General features: G+C 45.7%; 1 protein-coding gene and 1 long non-coding RNA gene across 2 annotated transcripts in view; both read left to right on the forward strand.

Moving 5' to 3' along the window:
* The first annotated feature begins 13 nt into the window (after positions 1-13).
* Positions 14-2,982, forward strand: LOC123332229. Its single transcript, XR_006549033.2, has 3 exons — positions 14-209; positions 385-492; positions 2,322-2,982. It is a non-coding gene; the product is annotated as an uncharacterized LOC123332229 (long non-coding RNA).
* A 2,455-nt stretch (positions 2,983-5,437) lies between these two features.
* Positions 5,438-12,864, forward strand: part of LOC102407754 (RH-like protein IC) — a 39,798-nt gene continuing 32,371 nt past the window's right edge. The window contains exon 1 of the mRNA XM_006077995.4: positions 5,438-5,631. Coding sequence (XP_006078057.1) covers positions 5,484-5,631 — 148 coding nt within the window. The 5' untranslated portion in view covers positions 5,438-5,483. The remainder of the gene's footprint in view (positions 5,632-12,864) is intronic.

Consider the following 12,864-nt stretch of genomic DNA (forward strand, 5'->3'; position numbering starts at 1 on the left):
TCCATGGGATTTTCCAAGCAAGAATACTGGAGTGGGTTGCCATGCCGTCTTCAGGGGATCTTCTCAGCCCAGGAACTGAACCCATGTCTCCTGCATTGGCAGGCGAGTTCTTTACCACTAGCACCACCTGGGGAGCCCAAGAGATTACTACTGGTGCTATATTACAGATGAGACACAGAGAAGCTAAGTCATTCGCCTAAGGTCACACGGTAAGTGACAGAGCAGGATTCAAATCCAGGTAGTCTAGTGTCTGAGCCTGGACCTTTATCCATCACAATAGTGTAGTAGAAAGATTTTTCCTGGTTTGGAAACTGCTTATGGTATACTGTTCATGAAAAAAAGCCAAGTTACTAAACATGTGCTATATAATCTCATTTTTTGTAGGGGAAAAAACAAGGCATAAATTCACATGAATAGAAAAAAATCTGAAAGATTATATACAAAAAGAAGTAGAGCTGGTTTGGAGAGATGATGAAATCATGGGTGCTCTATGTAAGTTTTACACACCTCTGCATTTTTGAGGTTTTCTAAGTAAACATGTCAGGCTTATGCAATAATAATCATTTCTAACATTTATGGTAAGTTCTCTACATATGTGACACTTCATGTGTACTACCTCATTTAATCTTTACAACCAGCCTATGAGATGGATACTGATTTTCTCCACTTTACAGATAAGGAAACAGACTCAGAGATACTGATCATCTTACCCAAGGTGACCGAGCTAATAATTTGCAGAGCTAGGATTTGAACCCAGGTTGCCTGACTCCAAAGCTCATGTTTGTTAAATAGATAAATGATTGACTTAGCCACACTCTAAGCATGCCCAGGTCAGACTCACACCTTGGGTGTGCACAGGATTCCAGAGAGAAGATGAGGGGCGCCTACCTACCTCCTTGGTCCCTGCCCGTGACTGAGTTTTCCAATATTTAACTCGGATGAGGAGGACATGGTAAATGTTCTCATAGAGTTTCTACAGAAAATGGACGATCACATGTGAAAGCTACAGTTCAGCTCAGCCGCTCAGTCGTGTCCGACTCTTTGCGACCCCATGGACTACAGCATGCCAGGCCTCCCTGTCCATTACCAGCTCCTGGAGCCTACTCAAACTCATGTCCATTGAGTCGGTGATGCCATCCAACCATCTCATCCTCTGTTGTCCCCTTCTCCTCCTGCCCTCAATCTTTCCCAGCATCAGGGTCTTTTCAAATAAGTCAGCTCTTCGCATCAGGTGGCCAAAGTATTGGAGTTTCAGCTTCAACATCAGTCCTTCTGATGAACACCTAGGACTGACCTCCTTTAGGATAGACTGGTTGGATCTCCTTGCAGTCCAAGGGAGTCTCAAGAGTCTTCTCCAACACCACAGTTCAAAAGCATCAATTCTTCGGTGCTCAGCTTTCTTTATAATCCAGCTCTCACATTCATACAAGACTACTGGAAAAACCATAGCTTTGACTAGATGGACCTTTGTTGGCAAAGTAATATCTCTGCTTTTTAATATGCTCTCTAGGTTGGTCATAGTTTTTCTTCCAAGGACCATGCGTAGTCTGTCTGATTTGATTCATCATACCCGTAGGAAGTCTGGTCACTCAGACCAGGAGGCCACAGTCATGGCATCACTTGCCCATGTTCATTTCCAAAACACAGGTTGCCAAGCATGCTTATGTAGTCTCACATTTATAATAACTCTGTGAGGAAAGCAAAGCAGCTCATCTTATTTGACTCATAAGGAAATTGAGACTGTAAGTGGTTTAGGTAATGGACGACAGAATTGCAAAGCAGTTAAGAGCACAAGCCATGGCATCGGATGGATGTGGGTTGGGTTCCGACTCTGCTGTTTACTAGCTGTGTGACTTTGGGTGCTTGCATCACTTCTCTGAGCAGCAGTTTTCTCATCTGTCAAATGGGAGTGGTGATGCCCTCACAGGTTTGAGGGAAAGAGTAAATGAAATAATGTCTGTAAAATGCTGGGTCCAGTGCTTGGCGTTCCAGAATCGGCAGCTGTTATTCAGTCGACAGGTATTTCTTGAGCACCTGCTACGGATTAAACACCAGGTGCTGAGGGTACAACAGTCAAAAGTCCCTGGGCTCGTGTCATTTGGATCTGAGTCGGTGAGGGCAGGAGCAGGTAGATGCCTGAGGGGAGGGGTGCTTTGGACATGGGGAACAGCAGGTACACACACAACATTTTCCCCCAACATTTTGTTATGAAAGATTTCAAACATAAACCTAAAAAGTTGAAAGAAAGATACAGTGAAAAGCCATTCACCTCCCACCTAGAGTTGACAATTAACATTTGACTTATGACATTTCTGCTCTAGATCCCATGTGCTTTCCCAGGGACCCTGCCTTGAAGATTTGGAGTCAGACTATCTGGAACTGTCATCAGAAAACAGGGGTCTTTTGCAAGAGTCAGAGAGGTAGAGAGAAAACTCCCCTTTTGACCAATCTTCTGGGAGAGGCCACCTGTGGGGTCAGCTCCCTTTTATTAAAGAAAGCCTTAAAAAAAAAAAAAAAAAAGCCTTTCTGTTCATTCAGGAGCTTGGCCCTCTTGTCAAGTGGTCTGTCCTTCACTGGGCAGGATCAGGACACACAGGGCTTTAGGATGCCCCTGTGGGAACCAGCTACCATCATCACTGAGTTTGCCAGCATGTAAACACAACCGTCATGGGCTCCAAGCCCAGGGGCTGGCAGCGACTGGAAATCTCTAGTGTTCATCTGCCTGACATTTGGTGCCCCTGGGTAGGTAGGTACAGCTGCCTGGTTCACAAACTGCTGGTACAGGACCCAGGCCAACAAGGGTCACATTCACTTATCCCCCTCACAGGGGAGTCCCCTGTTAAGGAACCTTCCATGACCAAAGACATGGAAGCAACCTAAATGTCCATCGCCAGAGGAATGGGTAAAGAAGATATGTACATATATACAATGGGATATTACTCAGCCATTAAGAATGAAATGACATTTGCAGCAACATGCATGGACCTAGAGATTGTCATCCTGAGTGAAGGAAGTCTGAAAAAGAGGGAGAAATATCATATGACATCCCTTATATATGGAATCTAGAAAGAAATTATACAAATGAACTTACAAAACAGAAAGAGACTCACGGACTTAGAAACAATCTTACGGTTGCTGGGGTAGTTGGGGAGGATCAGGGAAAGGGATAGTTAGGGAGTCTGGGATGGACATGTACACCCTGCTATATTTAAAATAGATAAGCAACAAGGACCTATTGTATAGCACATGGAACTCTGCTCAATGTTATGTGGCAGCCCAGATAGGGAAGTTTGGGGGAAAATGGATACATGTATTTACATGGCTGAGTCCCTTGCTGTTCACCTGAAACTACCACAATATCATTAATCAGCTATACCCCAAAACAAAATTTAAAGTAAAAAAAAAAAAAAAAGAACAAAAAAGAAGTACTGATGGCCAGAAAAAGGCCAGAAATCAAAACCAAGGCTGACCATGAGGGCTGAGCTCTAGAAACTGGTACTTACTGCCTTATTTACTGTTGAGATAGCAGAAGGCTTAGAATCCTTTGTTGCTAGTCTTTCAGAAGTAGAAGAAGACTTAGGAGTTATCTGGGCTAAAGTTAGGTGGTTAAACACCCAGGTGCTCAAGATAGACTGCCCAAGTTGAAATCCTAGCTCTAATACTCACTAACCCCATAACCTTGGGCAAGTCACTCGATATTGCTGGGCCTTAGCTTGTTGTAGAAAGGCTGACAGTCCCATCTCACAGGCTCCTTAACTGAGTTCATACACGTAAAGTGTCTAGAACAGTGCCTAGTGTACTAAAGTACTTAGTAAATTTTAGCTCCCCGAGATACCTAAACCAAAAGTAACCAGGAGTGGTTTGTAGCCAATTTTTTTCCCCGATGCATGTGTTAACATACAGTGTTATTATTAGTTCACCAAAGTGGGAACATGCACACTGTTCTGTAACGTCCTCCACCAAATAATATATCCCCTGTGCCATTTTTGATAAACCTTAAAAGCATTTTCTTCTGGATTTTTCCGCATGTTCAGAACGATTATATTGGTGGCAGATTATGTGTCCTGTAGTTTACTTAACCAGTCCCCTACTACTGTACGTTCAGGTTATTCTCAATGTTTTCTTTTTTGTAAATAAAGCTGCGCTGAGCAAGAAATGACTAATGTCAATGACTGTGTGACCTTGGGTGTGACCTTCTGGGTTTAGTTTCATCTAAAAACAAAAAAGACAAGATTCTACCAGGTGATTAACATCTCCCATAATCCACATATGAATCATTCACAAGACATCTCTGACAACTAACCATCAGCTTCTGCTTGCATTTCCCTAGTGGCAGGATGCTGACTACCCCATGAATGGTCAATAAAATATCCACTCATGTTGGGCTACAATCTGCCTCCCTGCTACTCCTAGCCAGGTTTTAGTCTCTAGGCCCTCATAAATTCAGTCTACACACAGTGGCCAGTGACTGGGGCCAGTGTAGAAGGTAAAAAATGTTGAGTCCTCCTTCTCTCCCTTTCTCTATATCTCAGATCTTCTGCTAAGCAAATGGATGTGGCCATAGGAACAGTTAGCTGCAGGGGCAGAACTAGATCCCAGGCGCCTTAAATCCTATTCCAGGGGACAGTCCTCCATTGTGGGGTGGGGATACTGAGGCTGGTGACCAACGTCAAACACACCGCAGTGCTCATGCCCTAGGCAAGTCCTGGGCTGCTCTGTGAGCAGGTGACCAGAGTCGGGGACAACTTTAGCCTCGGGCTAGAGCGGGACTCCCACCAGGGCTTTCCTAGAGCTGGATCACCTCCTCCTTTCATTTGTCACACCTGCCCTTGAAAGATTGAGAAACAGGTCAGATTCTGTGTTTAAATACAGATCCAGATAAAACTAATTTCAACAGTGTGGCTCTGAGGAGTTAGTTCTCTGCGGGTCCTAGGTCCTCCCCGGGACTTAATATCGTTCTTTGCTTTCATTCATTCATTCATTTGCTGTATCATTTTTAAGAGCCCACTGGGTGCCCTCTCTGACCTGTGGTAAGGTTTTAAGGAGAAATTTTGCCAATCCAAAGCTCCATCTAAGCATCCGTTTCCCCATTTGTGAAATAAGGGTGTTGACCTATTCTCTGCCTTTCTTGCAAGATGCGGTAAAGGTTAAGTGAAAAAAATTCTCGTGTTTGAGGGTCGAGTGAATGAATGCCCTTTTTTCAACTGGACACAGTGCCTGCCCTGTGGTAGGAGTGTAGCAACTACTTGTCGAATCAATAAATGATTGAATGAATCAATTAATGTTAGAAAAAATGCATTTTCCTCCTCCCTGTCACTGTCTCTCTGCTCCTGTGTTAACTCCACAGATATGTCGGCAGGACCAGCCTTGCAGTCTGAGATAAGGCCTCACCCGGGTGTCTCTCCTGTCCCTCCCCTGAGTGGGTGTGGGGCTGAGGGTAATGCCCGGTGCTGGTGGAAACACTGTACAGAGACGGACACAGGATGGGCTCTAAGTACCAAAAGTCTGTGCGGCTCTGGCTGCCCCTGTGTGCCATAACGCTGGAGGTGATTTTCATTGTCATCTTCTTGTTTTTCACCTCCTATTCAGCTTCTGTAGATGAACAGAAGAAGCTCTTGAGGGACTACCGAGGTGAGTGTCCAGAGGGGAGGTGGTCACAGAGGCAAACAGCTGGCACAGGGAAGAGGAGGTCCTCCAGGGGCATAGGGCCTCCTTTCCACAAAGTCTCCGAGGAAAGGGGCTCCCTCATCCTCTTCGATCTGTTGCACAAAGACCCAGCCAAACATGCCGTCTCTTCTTTAGGACCAGTGTGGCCATCACCTCTTCCATGAAGTCTTCCGTGTTTTGTCAGGGCAGAGGGAGGGGCCTCCTTTTCTCTGTTCCTAGATTTCCCTTTGGCAAAGGGTCTTCACAATTCTCTGCCTCTGCTGCCCCCTCTTCTCTTTCCTTAACAACAAGGAATTTCATGGTGTTGTTGGGTTTGAGGGATTTTGTTTCCTTTTTTTTTTTGGTCTCTTTTTCTCATTTTTGTACCACCTTCCTTTTGGAAGCTTCCTTCTTACTTAGGGGCTGGGACGTCTGCTTTCTGCCTGCAAATTCTAAGGCGTAAGCTCTGGCTGAAGGGAATGTAGGATGGTTGTTATTTTATATATATGCAACTAAAAATACTCATAGACTGTGATGAGAATGACTCTCAACAAGATAGACATCCACAGTGCTGTGGCTTCTGCTTTTTTAAAAAAGTTGAGAGGAGTTTTCAAGTACCTCAGAGGGTCAGGATGTTGTTTATGATAATGGAAGGACCTCCTTGAGTGAGGTCCCTGAGACCAAGCAGAAACATGAGCCCGGCTGAGTGCTTGCTTGTTTCTAAGAGATGTTAGCTAGTTGACTAGAAGCAAAGGGAAGGCATCCCTGGGCCCTCAGCGGTAGAAAGAAGGAAAAGGAGATGACTTGGGGAGGGAAATCCCTACACTGCTTCATGAGCTAGCCCAGAGAGGGTGCTCAGTGCCGAACAAGCAAGGCCTGGGCACAATTTTCATTCAACTTACTGTAATTCTTTTCAGTCGGGTACAATGTAATTCAATCCATTCATTCATTCATTTGCTCAATTTATTACAAACCATGTGGGATCCAGACACGTGCTAATCAGAGGTGATATTTACTGATTACTTACTATGTACCAGCCACTCCAGTATTCTCTCCTGGACAATCCCATGGACAGAGGAGCCTGGTGGGTTACAGTCCACGGGGTCGCAAAGAGTCAGACAGGACTGAGTGACTAAGCATCCATGCACACACCAGACACTATTTTAAATGCTTTACACTGACTCCTCACTGTCACCCTATGAGATAGGTACCATTTTGAAAAAATAATCATTTTATTTATTTACTTTCGGCTGTGCTGAGTCTTTGCTGCTGCGAAGACTTTTCTCTAGGTGCGGCAAGTGGGGCTACTCTCTAGTTTCGGTGCTTGGGTTTCTTGCTGCAGTGGCTTCTCTGGTGGAGCGCAGGCTCTAGGGTGCTCTGGCTTCAGTAGCCGCGGTTCCCAGGCTCTAGAGCACAGGCTCAGTAGTTGTGGCGCGGGGGTTCCAAGGCATGTGGGATCTTCTCAGATCAGGAATCGAACCATGTCTCCTGCATTGGCAGGCAGATTCTTTAGAGACAGGTACTATTATGATCTCCATTTTTCATAGGAGGAAATTAGGCACTTGGACATGGAGCAATTTGCCCAAGACTGTTCAGCTAGCAATAGCAGAGCAGTTTTAAATGTTGCTGTTGTTGTTCAGTTGCTAAGTAGTGTCTCACTTTTTTGCAACCCCTTGGACTGTAGCCCATCAAGCTCCTCTGTCCATGAGATTTCCCAGGCAAGAATACTGACTAGGTTGCCATTTCCTTCTCCAAGGGATCTTCCAGACCCAGGGATTGAACTTGAATCTCCTGCATTGGCAAGCAGATTCTTTACCACTGAGCCATCAGGGAAGTCCTTGGTTTAAAGTTAAGTAGCCTTATATTTCGGAGAAGGCAATGGCAACCCACTCCAGTACTCTTGCCTGGAAAATCCCATGGATGGAGGAGCCTGGTAGGCTGCAGACCATGGGGTAGCTAAGAGTCAGAAACAACTGAGTGACTTCACTTTCACTTTTCACTTTCATGCATTGGAGAAGGAAATAGCAACTTACTCCAGTGTTCTTGCCTGGAGAATCCCAGGGATGGGGGAGCCTGATGGGCTGCCGTCTATGGGGTCGCACAGAGTCAGACATGACTGAAGCAACTTAGCAGCAGCAGCAGCCTTATATTTGGGCTTCTCTGGTGCTCAGACAGAAAAGAATCTGACTGCAAAGTGGGAGACCTGGGTTCGATCCCTGGGTTGGGAAGATCCCCTGGAAGAGGGCATGGCAACCCACTCCAGTATTCTTGCCTGGAGAATTCCTATGGACAGAGGAGCCTGGCGGGCTTACAGTCCATGGGGTCACAGAGTCGGCCACGACTGAGCGACTAAGGACAGCACAGCACAGCCTTATATTTAAAATAGAAAACCAACAAAGACCTACACAGGGAATTCTGCTCAGTTTTCTACAGTAACCTAAATGCGAAAAGAATTTTAAAAGGAATGGACCCACGTATATGTATAATTGAATTGCTTTGCTGTACATCTGAAATGAACACAACATTGTTAATCAACTATGCTCCAGTATAAAATAAAAATTAAAAAATAAAATAGATTAAATAAAACTAAATTAAGGGGAAAAGATAAACTTAAGCAGCCTAGTTTGAATTTCCACGCACTTAACCATGATGCTTCACAGCCCCATTTTACAGTGAGGTTGAGTCTCTTGTCATATAATCAGTAGGCATAGGAGCCAATATTTCAACTTTGTAGTTTGGATCCAGTTTCTTTACCCCTAGGCTGTGCTGCTAACATAGACATAAGTGTCCTCAGATGCTCACGCTCTATGGCAGCACAGAGGAGGGCCCACAACCCAGGCAGGGAGATGGGGATGCCAGGAAAGGCCTCTGGAGGGAAGCGACTGCCCAGCCAGGCCTCAGAGGCTCAGGTAGAGTAGCCATATGAAAAGGGAGGGTCTCGAGCACAGCAGGAACCATTGTGTTCATCAGAATGGACCAGGCTAGAGTTTAACCCTACAGCGCTGTCGTAAAGAGGGAAGCAGTGGGTGGACCCATTTCCTTGAGTAAGCAGGCTGCCCTTCATTCTCTTGATCTATTAGGAAGCAGGAGTGTGATCAGTTTGGGTTTGGTTATGGAGAAAGCCATTCCAGGACTGGCATGGGGGTGGGGAAGGGGCCTGACTTGAGGTGGAAGCCAGTGTGGGGACCGTAGTGTTGTATGGACTGGGGGGCTTCAAATTTTTCAAGCATGCCCCATATTTCTATGTTTGACTTAAATCCTGCTGCAGTAATACATTTTGCACATTATCATAGATGTACGTAAATTAGAAAATTGGAAAGAAAAAAGGAAATAGAAAATATTTTCAAATGACTGATTGTGATGGTGTCAGTCACTCCAGGCAAGGTCCATTGTTACCGTGAATGATAGTGGATGGCAATTGATTCCTCAGTGTCTTCTGGATAATTTCAAATTATCTCGCTTGACTTCTTGTCAGTGTGATTAGATGGGGTTTTTTCTTTAACTCTTAATGGGACTGACGGAGAGAGAGGAAACAAGAAGTTTCCTTCTACCCTGTTTCCGCGCTTGCCTGACATTATTCTTTTGCCTTCAATCTGTGGTTTTTGGCAGTTGTTTGAGCTGTTAGTCCATTTTGTGAAGGTTGCTGCTGCTGCTGCTGCTGCTGCTAAGTGGCTTCAGTCGTGTCCGACTCTGTGCGACCCCATAGGCTGCAGCCCACCAGGCTCCCCCGTCCCTGGATTGTCCAGGCAAGAACACTGGAGTGGGTTGCCATTTCCTTCTCCAATGCGTGAAAGTGAAGTCACTCAGTTGTGTCCGACTCTTAGCGACCCCATGGTCTGCAGCCCACCAGGCTCCTCTGTCCATGGGATTCTCCAGGCAAGAGTACTGGAGTGGGGTGCCATCGCCTTCTCCGAGTTTGTGAAGGTTAGTTGAGTTAAAACTAGATAGCAATCTGTCAATCTACTTAATCTAATCCAGTCCACGTAAACTATAATAAGTCATTTAAACCAGCCAATTCTAAAAAAAAGACAATTTTGAGACAACCTGGAAATCTGAGTATTATGTAACACACAGGCATTATTGTGAGTTTTGTTAGGTGTGATAATAGCATAGTGGGTGGTTTTAAACCTATTTAGAAGTAGGTTTAGCAATCTAACAAATTGTGAGCCCTATTTGTTAGAGAAGCATACTGGAATAGAATAATGTCTGGGATCTGTTTCATGCCAAAAAGAAGAAGAAAAAGGAGAAAGAGGTAGGGAAGGAAGAGGGGAAGGCAGAGGGGGGAGGGGGAAGAAGGAGATGGAAAGGAGAAGGAGGGGAAGAAAAAAGAAAGGCTAAGGAAGGAAACAGGTGGAGAAGGATAATAAAAATGAGATTGAATGGGATTAACATAAACACACAACTACAGATGAAATAGATAATCCACAAGACCTACTGGTTTAGCACAGGGAACTCTACTCAATAGTCTGTGTTAATCTCTATGGGAAAAGAGTCTGAAAAAAGAATGGATGTATGTATATGTGCAACTGAATCACTTTGCTGCACACCTGAAACTAACACAACAAAAGAAGAAAGAAAGAAAACAAGGGGGGAAGTAATTAAAAACAAGCCTGACCCCATGTGACAGTCATCAAAGCTGGGAATGGGTACACGATGTTCACCATGCTCCTCACTCTGTTTTTGTGTATGCTTAAAATTTTCCATAATAAAGCTGTCAATTAAGCAAAACAAAACCCTGTCATTAGTTGCAACAAGATGAATATGGAGAAATACATGTCACCCCCCCCATTCAGGGGCCTAATATTCCCTCAGGACACCTTCCAAAGCTAGGGTACTGAACTGATATCCTAAGCAAGTCAGAGGAGGCTCCTGGATTCATCTGAACATTAAATGCTTGCGGAGTTGCAAAACTAACCAAGCGCCTTTAGGGGGAGAGAGCCTAGATCAGTGGTCCTCAAATGTGGTCCCCAGACCAGCCACCTCAGCATCCCCTAAGAAATACCTGGGCCCCCATCCATACCTACTGATCCAAAGCTCAAGGGATGGGCCCAGCAATCTGTGTTTTACCAAGCCCTAAGTGACTCAAATACACAGAAGTTTGAGGACTGCTGGAGCTAGACTGATTCACATCTCTGCTTCACTTCCTCTTCTTAGCTGGGAGACCTTGGGCAAATCAGTCAATCTTTCTCTGCCTCTGGCATATGACGATAGTACTTACTAAGTTGTTGAAACGCTTGAAAGAATGAACACATAGGAAAGCTGATAAAGAGTATTAGCTTTGAACTTCCCTTGCAATCCAGTGGTTAAGACTCCGTGTTTCCAATGCAGGGGGCTTGGGTTGGATACCTGGTCAGGAAACTAAGATCCCACGTGCCAAAAAGCACTGCCAAAAAAAAAAAAAAAAAAAGTATTAGCTTTTTATTATGAATAAACTTTAATTTCTTAAATGTTTTAGAAAAAATGAGTAGAAATAGCAGTGCTAATATCTCTTCTTCTGGCAGCCCCTACGGATTGTCTGGAGAATCTTCTGAGGGGTGTGAACCCTACTCTGATGACCACTGGCCTGGTTGACCTGTGATGAGGTCAAATGGGCAGGAGCAGTAAAGGAGAAGCAAAGAGTCAGATTCAAGAGTTATTTAGGAGATAAAATTGGCTGTTCTTGGAGAAAACGAGAGGAGTCAAGGATGGCTTCAGATGTGTGATTGGCAGATAGAGGTGCCCATTTCTGAGATGAGAGGCACAAGTGGAGGGGCAGATTGTGGGATAAATGAACAATGATATGTTCATTCTGGGCTTGGGATTGAGGTGCCAGTGAGATGCCAGGGGAAAGCCATTGTATCCATTATCTATTGCTGCATAACAAACCACCCCCAACCTTAGTGGCTCAAAATAGCAATCATCTAATTTGCTCCGGATCATGATTCTGTGGTTCAGCAATTTCAGCTGTACTGTGGTTACACAGTTGTGTCAATTTCACCTAGGGTCACTATGCATCTCCAGGGCTTCCCTGGTAGCTCAGCCAGTGAAAGACTCCACCTTCAATGCGGGAGGCTGGGGTTCGATCCCTGGGTCGGGAAGACCCCCTAGAGAAGGGAATGGCAACCCATTCCAGTATTCTTGCCTGGAGAATTCCATGGACAGAGAAGCCTGGCAGGCCCATGGGGTCACATAGAATAAGACACGACTGAGCAGCTAAGCATCCATGCACATACCATACATCTCCAGCCTGGAGCTTTGACTGGGGCGGAACAGTCTCTGATGGCCTCATTCGCATGTTTGTCAGGTGATGCTGGCTGGATGCTTAGCCCATGTGATTCCAGCAAACTAGCTCAGATTTTCACATGGCAGCAGAGGAATTACAGCAGTAAGAGAGGGCAAGACCCAGTGCACAGGCGCTTTTCAACCCTCTGCTTGTATTGTGTTTGGTGATGTCCCATTAGCCAAAGCCAGTCACAAAGCTTAGCTCAGGTGCGAGGGGTCTATACTGGAAGGCATGGCTCGTTGGGGCCCATTACCGTGACCATTTGTCACACAGAGCCTGCTTGAATGCTGCCAGACTGGGGGACCATCCTGGGCCCTGCACTGTGGCCACCACCCAGTTACCCCCATACTCCTTAGAAGCAGGAAGGAGAGCTATTAAAAGACAAGAAGGGCTTTGCCAATGACGTGTACTGACATCATCGGCACTCATTGTACACTGTACATGCTTCGGTCGTGTCTGATTCTTTGCGACCCCATGAACTGTAGCCTGCCAAGCTCCTCTGTCCATGGGATTTTTCAGGCAAGAATACTGGAATGGGTTGCCATTTCCTCTTCCAGGGGATCTTCCTGGCCCAGGGATGGAAGCAGCATCTCTTGTGTCTCCTGCATTGGCAGGCGGATTCTTTACCACTGTGCCACCTGGGAAGCCCACAACTTAGCCTTCATGGCCTTGTTGATTGGGAAACCTCTTTTTCTTTTCCCAGACTGCTGTAGGGGTAAGGATGGGGTGGGAGATTGTGGGGGAGGGAAGGCAGCATGAGCCTCCATGGATGGTTCCAGATCAAGGCTGCAGAGGTACCGTGTGAAGTCGGTGGTGGGGAGCAGAGTGTGGAGGTCCAGCCCAGGGTCCGAGGGACAGAAACCGGGCCTGGCTTTGGAGCTGATGAAGTGTCTGCAGGTCAGAGGGAGGTGGAAGGGTGTGTGGGGAACGGTGGAGACTCCCAGGGGCAGCCAGGC

This window comes from Bubalus bubalis, chromosome 2, assembly GCF_019923935.1.
Source record: "Bubalus bubalis isolate 160015118507 breed Murrah chromosome 2, NDDB_SH_1, whole genome shotgun sequence".
In the NCBI taxonomy this organism is placed as follows: domain Eukaryota; kingdom Metazoa; phylum Chordata; class Mammalia; order Artiodactyla; family Bovidae; genus Bubalus; species Bubalus bubalis.